This window comes from Populus alba, chromosome 4 (assembly GCF_005239225.2).
Source record: "Populus alba chromosome 4, ASM523922v2, whole genome shotgun sequence".
In the NCBI taxonomy this organism is placed as follows: domain Eukaryota; kingdom Viridiplantae; phylum Streptophyta; class Magnoliopsida; order Malpighiales; family Salicaceae; genus Populus; species Populus alba.
Genome location: NC_133287.1, coordinates 20,992,926 through 21,007,845, shown reverse-complemented (window position 1 = coordinate 21,007,845; position 14,920 = coordinate 20,992,926). Strand labels below are relative to the sequence as shown.

The 14,920-nt window shown below is 40.3% G+C and overlaps 2 protein-coding genes and 1 pseudogene across 3 annotated transcripts; 1 reads left to right on the top strand and 2 right to left on the bottom strand.

Annotated features, from left to right (window-relative positions):
- The first annotated feature begins 330 nt into the window (after positions 1 to 330).
- Positions 331 to 6,278, top strand: LOC118038872 (AT-rich interactive domain-containing protein 6). Its single transcript, XM_035045355.2, has 13 exons — positions 331 to 474; positions 940 to 1,797; positions 1,885 to 1,924; positions 2,419 to 2,471; positions 2,889 to 2,934; positions 3,042 to 3,134; positions 4,052 to 4,174; positions 4,333 to 4,384; positions 4,469 to 4,544; positions 4,646 to 4,712; positions 4,810 to 4,860; positions 5,482 to 5,574; positions 5,912 to 6,278. The coding sequence occupies exons 2-13, from the start codon at positions 977 to 979 to the stop codon at positions 6,014 to 6,016; spliced, it is 1,620 nt and encodes a 539-aa protein (XP_034901246.1). The 5' UTR covers positions 331 to 474; positions 940 to 976; the 3' UTR covers positions 6,017 to 6,278.
- A 65-nt stretch (positions 6,279 to 6,343) lies between these two features.
- On the bottom strand, positions 6,344 to 11,151 carry LOC118038868 (cellulose synthase-like protein D4). Of its 2 annotated transcripts, XM_035045350.2 has the most exons (7): positions 11,104 to 11,151; positions 10,676 to 11,067; positions 10,203 to 10,595; positions 8,875 to 9,682; positions 8,369 to 8,773; positions 7,916 to 8,253; positions 6,344 to 7,773 (listed from the first exon to the last, which is right to left on the bottom strand). In XM_035045350.2, exons 1-7 carry the CDS (start codon positions 11,149 to 11,151, stop codon positions 6,807 to 6,809), a joined length of 3,351 nt encoding a protein of 1,116 aa, XP_034901241.1. In that variant the 3' UTR covers positions 6,344 to 6,806. The 2 variants fall into 2 exon arrangements, with proteins under 2 accessions (XP_034901241.1, XP_034901240.1); XM_035045349.2 differs by having other exon boundaries at positions 10,676 to 11,151.
- Positions 11,152 to 12,302: 1,151 nt separating this feature from the next.
- On the bottom strand, positions 12,303 to 14,524 carry LOC118038873 (scarecrow-like protein 3; annotated as a pseudogene).
- Positions 14,525 to 14,920: the final 396 nt, after the last annotated feature.

The following is a 14,920-nucleotide window of genomic DNA, read 5'->3' as shown; positions in this document are numbered from 1 at the left end:
AGCGCTCTCCATTTCTACAGCTTGAAGGATCTTTGAGTTGATCAGATTCAGGTGATGATGGGCCTTTTAATTAATTACAAAGAGCGGATCGAATAGGCCTTAGGCCCAATAAAACTGGGTAGTGGTACTATCATCCATGAGGGAAGGGGAGGAGAGGGACTGCCTGAGCTGAGCCAACCCAGCCGATGAATTAAAACCAGTTCACGCGTGCCGTGATATGATCATGAATTCAACACATCATTGCGCCGCTGCCCTGCCCCGCGCCGCGCTGCCCCCTATAGTTTCTACCTTTAGCTTTACTTGAACAAACAAACTCACTAAGTGCTACGAGTCAGTTGAGCAATCACTCTTCTCTTCTACCCACCACAGCTAGAGCTCTCTCTCTCTCTCTCTCTAACTCTGGAAAGTGGAAGCAAAAGAAGAACGAAGAAGAGCTAGAGGAAGAAGAAGAAGTCTAGGACTGACCGAGTGGAGGTGAGTGAATTGATGAATAATGCCACCTCGCATCCCATATGGATAGTCGTCGTGTTGTTTTCTTATTTTCTTCCTCTCTCTTTATTTTATTCCCCCTTTTCGTAACTGCTGTCTATCCTAACCTCTTTTAAGTCTTAATGCTCCTTCCTGCTCAAGAATAAATCTTAAAAGGAAAAAAAAAAAAAAAAAAAAAAAAAAAAAAAAGGTGTTCTTCCTGGGTAGGGTTGGAGTGTTTGCGAGTTTAATAATAATAATAATAATTCAATGTAGCATTAAATAATAAATAAATATAAATACACTACGTGTCGTGTGGACCTCTGTTTCTGCCCTGGTCGTTTTAAATAACCCATAATCAAGTTAGGGTTTCACAGCCCTTTCTCTCTCTAGCATCTCTCCCTCTTCCTCAGTTTCTCTCTTTTATTTATTTTGTTAATCATAACGAAAAGCCTGCAACTTTTGGTTTAGGGGGTTTTCACATTCACCATCCAAACAATAATAATAAATGGCAAGTGATGGTAATAATAACACTGAAGAAAAAATGGTGGATACCAAAGAAGAAGAAGAAGAAGAAGTCGCCAATGAGAAGGAGCCCGCTCTCGACAATCTCAAACCGGAAGGTGAAGCGGAAGCGGAACAGGAAGGAGGAGCCGAACCCAAAGCCTCCAGCGAAGACCCCAAAGGTAACGATGTTGATGCTACTGCTGCTCCGATTCTCACTCCTCCTTCACTCGCCCTTAATGATTCAGCTCTAGAGGACAAGGATAATACCCAATCTTCAGTTGACCTAACCGATACGAATCCTGCCACTCCTCATCCTCATGATCATGATTCTTGTAATGCTGCCGCCGCTCAAGATTTCATCAAGTCTGAGGGAAAGGGGGACGAAGCAGTTGACAACAACAACAATAAGGATCCTCATGATGAGCCCAACACTGATGTAGCCACCACCGCTACCAATGTTGCTGATGCCAAACAGCTTTCTTCTCCGCCTCCCAAAAATGATGACGAGGGCACGCACGCACCTCCTCCTCCCTCGAGTCACTCGGACCCCAAAGCTGAAGATGAAGAAGAAGATGATGATGAGAAAGGTGCTGTAGTTCCTACAGAAATTGACAAGAAGGAAGCTCCTACAGAAATTTCTGCTCTCAACACTCCACCACCACCAACCAAGTCTTTCCTTTTGGATTCTTCTGCTGATGGTTACGAGTCCGGAACTGAGGAAGAGCAAGCTGCTTTTATGAAGGATGTTGAATCTTTTCATAAACAGAACCACTTGGAATTCAAACCCCCCAAATTTTATAAAGAAGAGCTCAATTTGCTCAAGTAAGTCCCTTTCTTTCTTTCGCTTGCTTTTCCTTATAGCACGTCATAATTGTTTTCTTTTTTGTCTTTAATGCTCATTCCATATAGGTTATGGAGATTGGTGATCAAGTTGGGAGGCTATGAACAGGTTTTTCTTAATTTATCTTCCTTATAGCAGGCCGCCTTTCATTTACCTAACTATCGGTTCTATTTGCAATTCCCTTTACTTCTGGATGCCTTGTTGGCGTAATTAATCATGTGTTACAAGTGATTTCAAGTGGTCGTCATAAATCAGTTCTCATGTTGTCTTGCTTTGATCCAGCGTAACCTGTGAACTTCTTGCATGATGTGCCGGGTTTTAGCATTCTTCTCCTTACTTTTCTTTTGCGTTGTTTCCAAGTACTTGGTGACATGATTTCAGACACTGTGAACTCCAATGTGTGCTTGACAATATTTCAGACACTGCTTGATCTTATATAGTTTTGACTTCTTATTATGGGTCCATTTTGCTCAATCTCTTGATTGTGTTCCATGTGGCATTAAGAAAGGAACAAAAAAAAAAAGGTTTAGAAAATTATGTATCTGAATATTGCTGCTAGAGAATGTATCATAGATTTACCTTTCGGTCGTGATCATGTGTAGGTGACATCATGCAAATTATGGCGGCAAGTGGGAGAATCTTTCAAACCACCAAAGTAATTTCTTCTTTTCTACAGATGCTTTTTTCTTTAGTTGATATCTAATATCTGTGTCAATTGTTAGTTCTATGGTAAGGTTGTAGGAAATGATTCATATTACTCTAGCAAATTTGTGTGAAGTATAAATTACTTTGCATGTTTTCTTATTTAATACTTGCAAGAGATCCCAAAGCGTTTTGTTTTATGTAGCGCATCTATTGGTAGTGATTTTCTTGAGTTTGTAAATATATATGTAGGGAAAGAAACAGAGTTGTCCCTATGATTGGACACCACAAGTTAGGTTAATTAACATGAAACTTGACTCCTGTGCTCTTGTTTGACGATCATGATCACTTTTCTATTGCACATCTGGAGAATTTACATTTCTTATTGAATACTAATTTTGAGTTTTTCATCATGCTTTGAATTGCACAGAACCTGCACTACTGTCTCTTGGACATTTCGAATCTTTTATGAGAAGGTTATGCTTAAATTGCACACTTTTTCTTTTTTTGAAAATGTTGTATCTCGCATTTCCAGTTTGTCCTTTACCTGGTTCTTGGAATTCACGAGTATCGTTTTTTTCAGGCACTCCTTGAATATGAAAAGAATAAATTAAAGAATGGCGAGCTACCTTTTTCAGATGGCCCCTTGACAGAATCTATGAGGGCTGAAAATCAGGTAACTTTTAATAGCTAACTGTGATTGATGTTTGCATGTCTCGCCTCTATCTTCAAGATTCTTAATGCAATTGGGTAAGTGGTCTTCAAGACATTTTATAGGCAGAGAGTACCATTTGAAGGTTTAAGAATGAAAGTGTTGCATTAGAATTAGGTGTTCATACTGTACATTGGTTTGCGAATAGTGAAGTGAAAGCTGTAACAGTTACATACATTTTTTTATTTGGGAATAATTATAATCAGGTATGGTTAATAAAATCATGAATTTTAAGCTTTCCCAGATATTCTGTGAACTTGGACTGTCTTCTAGTGATTCAATGAGGGATGCAATGGAGATTTGATTCTGGAGATAAAATTGCTATGCATAGAAAGTAGACAATTTTACAGGATTGCGATTATGATGTGTTGGAAAACAGGAAGGTAGTCTTTTCTAAGAAATTTAGATAAGTTTTGGTGTGGGGTTTTACTGTACTGGCTATAGTTGCATTCACTATGGATCAGTTGCTGTAAGTCAGGATTTGGATGTTATATCAATGGGTGCTGTGTGTTAGAAAACTGAGTTGATTCTTGTGTACTCATGAACTGATTTCAAAGGACTTAAGGCCTTTGATGATATGGAGATGTGCAGTGGCTTAAAATTCTAGTTGACAGGCAAAAGTAAATTCTGAAACTTCATTGAAGTTATTTATTGTGTTGCACTCTTTATTTTTATTTTTACCAACTTCTTTTTAAATTTGATGGAGTATATGCTTTTCAAATTATTTCTATTGTGGATTTCAATTGGCTTGTTTTATTCTGTCTTTATGATTGAGCTGAAACTTTCATGCTTTCAGTTCTATTTGGCAACGTTTGTTTGTTTGATTACAATCCTGCATCTGCCTGGAGTGCTATTTTATTTAATTTTCAATTTAATTACAGGCTGGTGGAAGTCAAGCTCTTGCATCAGGTAGGGCAAGAAGGGATGCTGCAGCTCGTGCGATGCAGGGTTGGCATTCCCAGCGGCTTCTTGGCAATGGTGAGGTTTGTCATCCAATCATTAAGGTTTGTCACCTTCCAATCTCTGCAAATGTGAAATTTTGGCTTTCTGTTGATTGTTGTACCTTTTTCCCTTCCCGTCATGTGATTGGTTTCATCATAGGAGGAATTTGCATTTTTTTCTGTAATTCATCTTTTAGTTGTTTTTTTATTTTATTTTTTAGGATAAGAACTTGAGTTCTACACCAAAGGGTGACAAGCAGCTTAAAACAAACGGTATGACTAATTAACTGATTCAGCATCTTCTGCACTTTAATTGCAAACATGGCCTTTCTTTCTAAACTTGACCTGTTGACTTAGGTTTACTGAAGCGTAAACGGCTATCACCTGTTGAGGGTGCTGTCCACTTTGGTCACAAGAAGGCAATAAAATCACAGTTAAGATCAGTGGTTCTTTCATCACATTATACACCTCGATATTTGATTTGATGATTGTACCCATACATTTGAAGTGCTGAATTGGGTTTTGTTTTGGCAGAGGGGATGCAATGGTCATTGATGTTGGACCCCCAGCTGACTGGGTAAAAATCAATGTGCAAAAAACTGTAAGTTTTCTCATCTTTCTTATGGTACTTGGATAAATTTCTCCCCAAGCTTCTCCTAGTTAAGAGCTAATATGATTTAATTTTTCACTTCATGCAGAATGACTGCTTTGAGATATATGCTTTAGTTCCAGGGCTTCTGCGTGAGGAGGTAAGCTCTCTTTCTCTCTCATGTACACTCACAATCACACTCACGTGTCCATCCAATTTCTCAATTTCGATGACTATGACACAAAAACTATTGAGCTTTTTAAGTGAAGTTCAAGTTTTTAGAGTTAAAGTTTGATTATGGAGGCTGCAGTGCAGCAAAATGAATGTCAGATGCAAATGATGACTGGTTCCAAATGCTTTGGCTTTTGCTTAGAAGTACACCAGCAAAGCAAGGAAACTTAATTTTTAAGTTCTAGTGCTCTCTTTCTTGCCATTTGGGGTTGCATCCAGTTAGGCTACTCTCTAATTTGAGCATGGAAATTGAGCCTGACAATGTCTCTTCATTTGAGCATGAAAATTACAGAACCTTCAATTAGGAAGCAATATTAGAAGTGTACCTAGAATGACATATCAGCCTGATCCAACTTGGATGTCTAGCCCAAGGGGTGTTTAGCCTGTTCTGTAACTTTATGGCACTTGCCCGGTTGTCTGTGATATTGCCTTCAATTGAGTTTGCTTTTGTTTCTTCTCCTTATATATATATGGATGATTGCCTTTCTAACTGAATCTATACATTCCATAAATCCTCATGTGCTAAGTCTATTCTGTCCTTTGCTGTCAGGTGCATGTTCAGTCTGATCCAGCAGGGCGTTTGATCATATCTGGCCAACCAGAGCACCTGGATAATCCTTGGGGCGTGACACCTTTTAAAAAGGTTTGCATGGTTTGTTTGACTTTTTCTGCATGTTCAGAGCACTCAGAGGATGTTGTAGACTGAGTTTTTTGGCTGTGTATTATTTATGGAAATATTTTCCAACATCAGAATTTCAATCTTTTACAGTTGAAGAATAAAATAGTAACTTTCTGTTTTGTTGCATCCATTTCCTCGATTCTTCAATATGAAACTGCTATTCCTCGACTGATTCTAAAGCCTTGATGACCTAACATCTGCCTTAAGTTGTGGATGGGTGTTTTGCAGCCTCAGGTTTTAAAATCAGCAAGGACCATTCCAAGTAAATAGTAATAAGACTAACAGAAGGTTTTGCTTTCAGGTCGTGAGTTTACCTACCAGAATTGATCCGCATCAGACATCTGCTGTGGTCACCCTGCATGGCCAGTTGTTCGTGCGAGTACCATTTGAGATGTCAGATCTTTAGGATTCGCATTTTGGCAGTCACTTGAGTTGAGCACACAGGGAGGAGATTTCACGGTCATCTTGCTCCGAAGAGTTGAAATATGTAGGATCAAGTCAGAACTCTGATTTTGTAGTGTAATTTGCTAGTCACACTCACAGTTGATTATCTAATTGGATATATTTATTTACACACTTGTTTTGTTCTGTTTAATTCTGTAATTAATTAGCATAAATCATCAGAATTGAATCATTAAGGAACTATTTACATATTTCAGTTTTTTCTTTCCCTTCATATAATGCCTTTTTGGTTTTCTAAAGGGAAAGAAGGGGGAATGTGGTGGATCATAGAATCCATGTATGATGGGTGTTGATTCTTTTATTTCTGTCGGCGGTCACTTTTAAGGCCAAGGAATTAATTTATGCTCCTTTTTACTGCTTGATTACTTTTCTGAATTGAATGTTTGATCATATGCAATATGATTAAGTGCATGCTTATATAACAATCTGGGCAGGGTGAAGCAATTGCATGAATGCATTTGAATGGGGACAGAATTACAGGGGATAAAAAAAAAAAAAAAATTCTCGTTCGATATTTGACCTTCAGCTTACAGGTTTTTCAACATGCAACCATTCCTTCAAGGTTACCTCTTGCTGACTGCAAGTCTATTAGAAAGTTACAGAAAGAAAATACTGAAGTGCAAAACCTCGTTCCATCTCAAGCCTTGTTCTCTTGAACTGTCTTGGATCCTGAAAATCTTACAAGTCAGTAATCCAAGATTCATCCATGCATCTGTTCGCTCAGCCGGCTGCAGTCAAGGGAACTGAAACCCTCCCCCGGCTCCATCAGCTGTTCCGGTTGCCTTTGGTGGGCTAATGGCAATCCATAGCAAAGATATAGTAATGGCAATGAGACCGGACCAAACAAACACGATGGTTGGGGTCTTTCTCCTCCTTCCCATCAAGCCCTTGGCAAAGGGATATAAATGAGCCAGCACCCAGAAGCTAAAGAAAGCTCCGCCAACAAACTTACTCCACTGCGGAACTGTGCTATAAATCGTCCTTATGAAAGCAAAGGCCATGGCAATTATGTTCGTCATGGCAATCACAATGGGTGGAATCATCAAAGATGTCCACTTTACGAGATACAGGTCTGCATAAATGTCGTCAACGTCATCTCCTGCAGACTTGGAAGTCAACGTGAAAGATATCTCAATTCCTGCAATCACCTTGAGAAGACCTTGCATGACAGCAGCAAAGTGGGCGCTGGTTCCAGAGATAAGCCAGAACTGTTCGTTCCTCCACCACTCTTCCAGCTCTATACCAGACCACTTCACCTCCAGAATAGCGAGAAGGACGAGGCAAATAGTTATAAGTAGGAGGTAGATTAAAAAAGTGATGTCCAGGGTTTGGACAATGAAGAATCCGGAAAAGAGAGAGAGTGCAGGGAGAAAGCAATAGACGATCAAGAAAATCGAGGTGAATGGGTAGATGCCAACGTTGAGGTAAGCGAGGCGTTGGAGCATCTTGAGACGCCTAGTGGCCAAAAAGGCATTGTTTCTGGAAAAGAAAATCTCAACAGAGCCAGTGGCCCAACGAAGCACCTGGTGGAGACGGTCAGTAAGGTTAATAGGAGCTGAGCCACGAAAAGCATCACGCTTGGTTATGCAATAGACAGAGCGCCAGCCACGGTTGTGCATCCGATAGCCAGTCACAACATCCTCCGTGACTGAACCGTAAATCCAACCCACTCGGTCCCCCCATTCAGTCTTGTCCTCGTACCTATACATAAAGCAGCATGTAATAACATGGATGGTGAATGTCTTGTGCTCTCTCTCTCTCTCTCTCTTTTTAAAAAAAAGTCACAGATGATGTAATTTCTGGCTATAGTTGATCAATAATGAAATGGAAAGGTTGGCGTTACCAGCAAGAAATGACAGAAACGGCTTCAGCAACTGTAGCGGCATCAAGTGGTTCACGGGAGACCCTCAAAGCACCAGGAGGACGTCCATACTTGACAGCAGGATGATCAGCTAAAGGGCGGCCTTGGAACTCGGCAATAGGAATAGATTCAGCCAGCATTGTAGAATTCCCAAACCGCTTGGGTAGCAGATTGTAATCAAGATCAGGATCGAAGTCGGTAGCTCTTAAGGGAAGTGTCTCTGCTTCTGTCTTTTGCTCGGTCTTACTTGTATTCGGTGGATCAAACCCATATAATGCAAATCTTCTAAACATGCAACCCGTTCCAACATAAACCGGGCCCTGTAACGCGTGTATGTAAGATTAATCCATCACTGTTAATGTGTGTATGTTCTTGTAATTGACGTTGGCAATAATTATATCTACAAGTATTGTTATTATTATTAATTTTGAGTACCTGAACACCATCAAGGGCACGCATGTTTCCATCAAAAAACACAGTATTGCGATTAGCGTATCTATCAGAAGGATCGATGCCTTCAAATCTCTGGGGGAACTGTATATAGCAGATATTTTCGCCACCCCTGTCCATCATGAAGCACATTCCTTCCCTGATAGCTTTGCAGTTGTAGAAGTAGTGATCGCAATCCAAGTTGAGGATGAATGGACCATTGGATAGAATGGCAGAAGCTCTTACAAGAGCATTCATGGCACCAGCTTTCTTATTATGGTCATAGCCTGGCCTCTTCTCTCGTGAGACGTACACAAACATTGGTAGACGTATGTCCACATCTGTAAAGTCTATCATCTTATCATCCGCACCTCCCATCAGTGGGTCAGGGCTTGGAGGCTTCAACATCACCTGCACCCACATGATCATGAATTAATATAATCCTGGTCAAATTATTTACAAGACAGGCTTATGATCAAGAAAATAAAAAACGAATGAAAGTTTTCCGGTACCTGAAGAATTCCAGCGTGGTCACCTTTGGAATGTTCGGCAGCTGGGAAGGCCCAAGTTCCAGGCCAATGGGTGCCATCAGCCATCCATGTAGCTTTCGGGACCTTTATTACCTCCAAAGGATCACCTCCAGCGCTCTCCCTCATGTGCTTCAACATCTTCATTTCCTCTCTTGCATTGAAAGCATCTGATCTCCTCCTAATGGAGTCTGGAAGCCCATTGATCCTCACCTTGAATTCATCATACTCCCTTTTCATCTTCCTTCTATCCTTGACAAAATCAATCCTGCTCTTGTTCTTTGTTGGATCAACTTTTAAGCTGAAGTAGGTTTCAGGGTTCCTCGGCTCAATATTATGTTTTCGACAGAACGGAACCCACAAATCAGCAAAGCTTGCTGCCTCGGCCATTGCCTCAAAAGTGAGGAGCGCACCTCCATCATCAGAGAGATAGCATGCCACCTTCTCTACAGGATAATCCACCGAGAGTATGGAAAGGATAGTGTTGGCAGTGACAAGTGGTGGCTCCTTATCAGGATCAGCAGTGGACACAAAGAGGTCAATACCAGGGAGATCAGATCTGCCTGTGGGATTGGAAGGCGATGGCATGTCAAACTTGTCACGGAGGACCTCAAGATCAGTGAACCGGTTGATAGGAGAAAGTTTGGGAATTACATCCAGGATCCATGAGAAAGCAAACCATACTTCACAAACCACTGACATGCCCCACAACCATCTTGCGTCATCATTTGGATGCATTATTCTCCAATGCAAGAAGAAACCCAGCACAACCAGTCGAACCACAATCAGCAACCTGCAAATATGCGTGCAAAAGAAATGTTATGCTCGCTTAATTACCAATTTATCATTAATTTTTGTTTGGAGTCATGTATATGTAAGTCAGCACCGATATGTGCAAATATATATACATGAGAAAGGTTGCGGAAAATTCGAAAATTTGTGAGTTTTTTTTCTTGTTTCTAAGTCGACCAAGTACTCCATGTTCTGCTGGTGCCACCGTGACTGCGAGATTTATTTAGGCTTCATAAAGCTGGACGGTACCCGCTTGCAGAAATTTAGTATGAGATCATAACTATGGAGTTGCAGTTCCGTTAGAAACCTGTAGTCATTCACAGCACAGCACTAATTTCTTTTCAATTACCCTCTCTTTTATTTTTATACCAGTTCATATTAATTTCCTCTAAATTAGCTAGACATTTTTAATTCTGGCAAGGTTAGTCTGTAATAAATGTTGCACTCTTAATTATAAAAGCAGATTCTAATAATAAATTATCCCAGATATGTAAGTATGTATGTATGTATGTATGTATCACCTGTAAGGGCTGATAATGGCATTGGAGATTGGCTGCTCACGACTGAGGGGCTTCCATGGCTTATCCATATTTTCTAACATGCCACCCGGAAACCCTTCATCGCCATCATCGCCATACATGTCATCTTGGGGCCAAAAGGCATTCCCATAGCCGTAAGTACCTTGTGTCTCAAACAACCACCTGTTGTGATCGAAATCTCCATTTTGGTTTCTCTTCGTCATTGTCATGTTATTGTGATCACCTCCTTTACTTGGAGGTGGCAATGGCAGTGCTCCGCTGGAAAAATTTGGTATTTCATCCTCGTAATCACCCACCTTGTATGGCTCCTTGCACCCTGGACATAAACCAGTATCTTTTTGGGCGTCCATATAGCAATCCCTGCAAATCTTGAACCTGCACGCGAGCAGAAAATTAAAATAAATTAAATTATGTTCCTGTACGTAATTAAGAGAAGTCAGAGCGTGATATCATACCTGCATTCACAAGGTATGACATCATGTCCTCTCTCATCCTTCATGACCTTGCCATCGCAAGCATGTATTGCACACGAAGAGCCCTTGGCACCAGCCATCTGAGGATGAGACACCTCCGAATCTATCACCTTGTCCATGAGATGCGCACGCGTAACGCTATTGAACCCGCCTGTAAAAAGAGAATTGGAAACATATTGCTCTTCGGCCTTGACCGCCACGGACGTGTCCATTGGCTGATTGTCAGGTGTGGAGGGAATCTGCACTGTATAGTTCGTGTAATCTCCCGATAGTTCTCCAGAAATATCAAGGTCTTCTCTTGATAGACTAACATAGCGGCCGCTTGAAGTTCGTCTAGCAAATTTGACAGTTTGGCCGGTGGAACCACGATTTCCCTGCTGGGAGCTGTTGTTATTGGCGGTGTTCCCAGCCGGGCTACGCATGCCCTTCTTGGATGGTTGGGAAGACAGAGATGCCATTATCAATTAATTAATTAATTTTGTAGTTAGGCTGCTGCTCGATCGTTTAATAATGTCTCTCGACCAATGGCCTTTTGATTGACGATACAACGAACACACCATAACATTTGCACCTCATCATGATCACGAGCATATATGATGCATATAAATAGATACCAATCGTACGAATTACGATTAATGACGTTCGATTTGATCTTGCCTGTATATGCGTAATCTGATCCAAGAAAACTCACCAGAAAAGAAGGAAAAGGGGAAGAAAACCTTGGGCTGGATGGGATTGGAGTGAATAAAGAGCGATGGAGCTGCCTTGTTGAATTCGAAAAGAAGACATACATATACCTGCAATCAGTGCTAATTAACGACAATGGACGTGCCTGCGTAGCGTAGGATAAAGGCAGAAAAGGAGAAGGAAAAATAGAGCTGGGATCAAGATTGAAGGAAGGTGCAAGGTCGAGGAAGAAGGCGGGAGGATTAATGGATGGTGAAGGAGCTAGGGAGGCGCTTCGGATTGATGCATGAGAAAATGATTGGGAGAAGAGGAGGAGATGGGATCTATCATCTATGGTGAGAGACCAAGTCTAATATTGTTTACAGGCCTGCCTCTTTTCTTGCATGTTAACGTACGGGTTTTAAGGAGATTGTTTGTGGAGGGAGGGAGGGCTTCAACATGCTGATTTTTGCATGACTTTCCGTACTAGTAGTCTATTTTTATTAATTACTTAGCGCTTGGCTTTCCTTGTAGTTTATTTTATGCAAATTAGTTTTTTTTTATAGTTTTTTTTAATATGTAAAAAATTATTTAAATATTATTCATGTTTTTTTAATAGAAAGTAATTTTAAATTATATAATAATTAATTTAATGTGAGTCAGTCGACTTGTCGTATTAAAGGCATAATGTAAAATTAGTAAATATATAGTTTAATTTAAAATAAATATTTAAAATGATTTTTTTATATAAATATTAAGGTGAAAATATTAGTTTACTAAAAAAAACAAACAGAATGATGATTTAATTTATGTGTTGACTTACTGACTTTGGACACACTTAGGATCTCAATTTAGCTTTTCAAAGGACTACACATCTCCTGATCTGATACAAGATCTGATCTGATACAATTCCCCTCTACAAAATCACAATTTGCAATGTTGACGCAGCAACAACAACATTGTTTAAATTTCTTTCTAACAAAATGAAAAGGACACAGAATTTCCTCACTCTTCTTTTTCTTCTTCTTCTTCTTCTTGATCTTGAAGAAATACTAATTTAGCACGAATATCCTATCTAATTCTTGAAATTAATACGGGAAGACAACAATTAATCAGATCTTTAAATTGGGATATTCACTATCAACCCTAGTAGCTAGCTAGAGTTATATGCTCATTTAAAATGTAGACCTGCTAAACTAGTGAACATATGATCTCCTTCGCCATGACCGGCAAAAGGGTAGCTTCCCATACCGTTCACTCCCAGATTATAAAAGGGTAAACCTCCACCACCACTACTGCCGTCGTTTCCACCATCACCAACTTATCCTCCACCCGATCCAGCCACTCCCGACGATTGTGACGCTGCTATTAAGCCCCACATCACCACACCCATATATATATTTATAGTATTTATGCAATTACAAATATTATACTTCGACAGTGAAAAGGAATACCCAGATGTACAAATTTTTATATTTTAGGAAACTTCATTTCTCGAAAAACGTATTTTATAGGTCAGATAAGTAAATAAAACTCCGGCTATTCCAGGCTCTTATAAAAAATACATGTCCTGAATTAAACTCAAGACCTGCTATATAGATTTCAAATCCTTTACCACTGCACGGAGACCCTTGGGGACTCCAAGCAGATATACAAAGCTAACAGGTCCAAGCAGTAAGAGCATATAGTGGTCGTTCACGCCAGCAAATCATCAAACCTGTTCTCTCAAGAACAGCCTTGTACCCATTCTTTCCAAAGGCATCCATAACTTGCTTAGCATCCTCGCCTGAATCATGCCGGAACCGAACTGGCTTAAACCCTGCTTGTGCAAGCCTAACTACCCACCTTGCATACCTCTCTCATGTCTCTCAATCATCTCCGGTCCTTCACAGGCTACAATATTCTCGATCTCTCTTCCAAACATTTCCTCTAAAACAAGCCTTTCATCACCAGCCAGATTACTCGCCGAAGTGGCATCTATGGAGTCAAACACTGCGCTGTAATAATTCAATCCCTCTACAAATCGGTCCACCAATCGATTCAAATTGTGGTCCGCTTCTTGCTCTACTACAAATAATAACGTAGGTGACATTGACCGAATCATCGCTAGAAAATCACCAATTTGCTTGCAATCTTTAATGCCGTCGACGCTCTTGTTAACCCCAAAATGTGCAGCCACTTGGTCATCTTCAGATAATAAAACGTGAAGATTTAATATTGATACGAAAGCTAGCGCTTCTCCTGATCCAGCCCTAAACATGTCTTTTGTTAACTCTCTCAAGCTCGCATTTATAGAATTAAATTGAAAGGGTACGCCCACGCTTTCTGCTTCTTTGACAAGCCTTTGACCTAATTACTTCTCAAGAATAGCTTTGCTGCCATTAACACAGGTGATCTTCAAATGTGGAGGCCCATGTGGTGAGTTGGCGAAACCACGGAGAAGTTCGACCCACAATTTCGAGTCACCGGAGCCCAAATCTACGATGTGAATCACACGCTCGTTTGCCATGGCATGGAGTAAGGTTTTGGCTATGATGGCATAAGCGAAACTAAGGTAAGGGAAGGTTCTGGTAAAGAGGAGCTTGGCCCTATCACGGTCGACTTTGGGTTGTTGGGCTTGGTTTAGCGCCTTGTGTAAGCCGGGCCAACGCTTGACAAGGCGGAAGGCAAGGGCGGAGGCAAAACGAGCAGCCAGCCTCTGCATGCAATCACCCAAAATCGACGAAAGCACCGATATCTCCAAAAGACACGCATCAGCTCGATGAAGATTGCCCGAGGATGCATGTTTTGCACATTTCAGAAGGAGTTGGATAAGACGTATACCTCTTTCTTCAGGCTTTAGAGTTTGGTCATGAGGGGAAGGGGAGCTGGGTGACAACGTAAGAGATAAGGTCACATCTGGTTTTAACAATGGTGTCATGGAACTCATCTCGGCTTGAGCTAATTTTGGAGAGATCTTCTTGCTTTTCCTTTTAAGTTAGGAAGATTAGCTTTGATGCTTGACACTTATAGGAGAATCAATCTTGAAGGGGGCGCAGGTACAAGGAAGAAGGAGGAAGCTTGCTCTTGGAAGTATGTTGGTGTTCCAAATGTAAGAGGACAAAAGCTGGAAGTGTTTGCCAAGAAGCATGCTGCCTTCATTAACTTCTTGTGGACTGGACTATACCAAGAGGATTATTCTCAAAAAAAAACACAAGGATAAAGTCCATATAGATGTGTGGAGATGGAAAATGAAGATTGTGAGAAGGTTATTCTTATAGATCCAAAAGGAAGTGGACACAACAGCTATCCCAAATAATCACCAAAAGCTGACAGGAGAGAGGAAAAAATTGTACATTACAAGAGGATTTATTGGTCATTTGAACATTGTAGTTAGTATTTTAATCTTAAAATAAAAACCAATGAACTAGTTATTATATTTATTAAAGGTAATCTGATCTTTTCACAAGCAAGTTTTTTTATATTTTAAAAACACGGTAAAATATCAAAATTATCCTTGAAAGCATATTTTTGTGTAACTGGCATCTAAGAATTTTTTTGTATTTTCTGCAAGGTCCATTG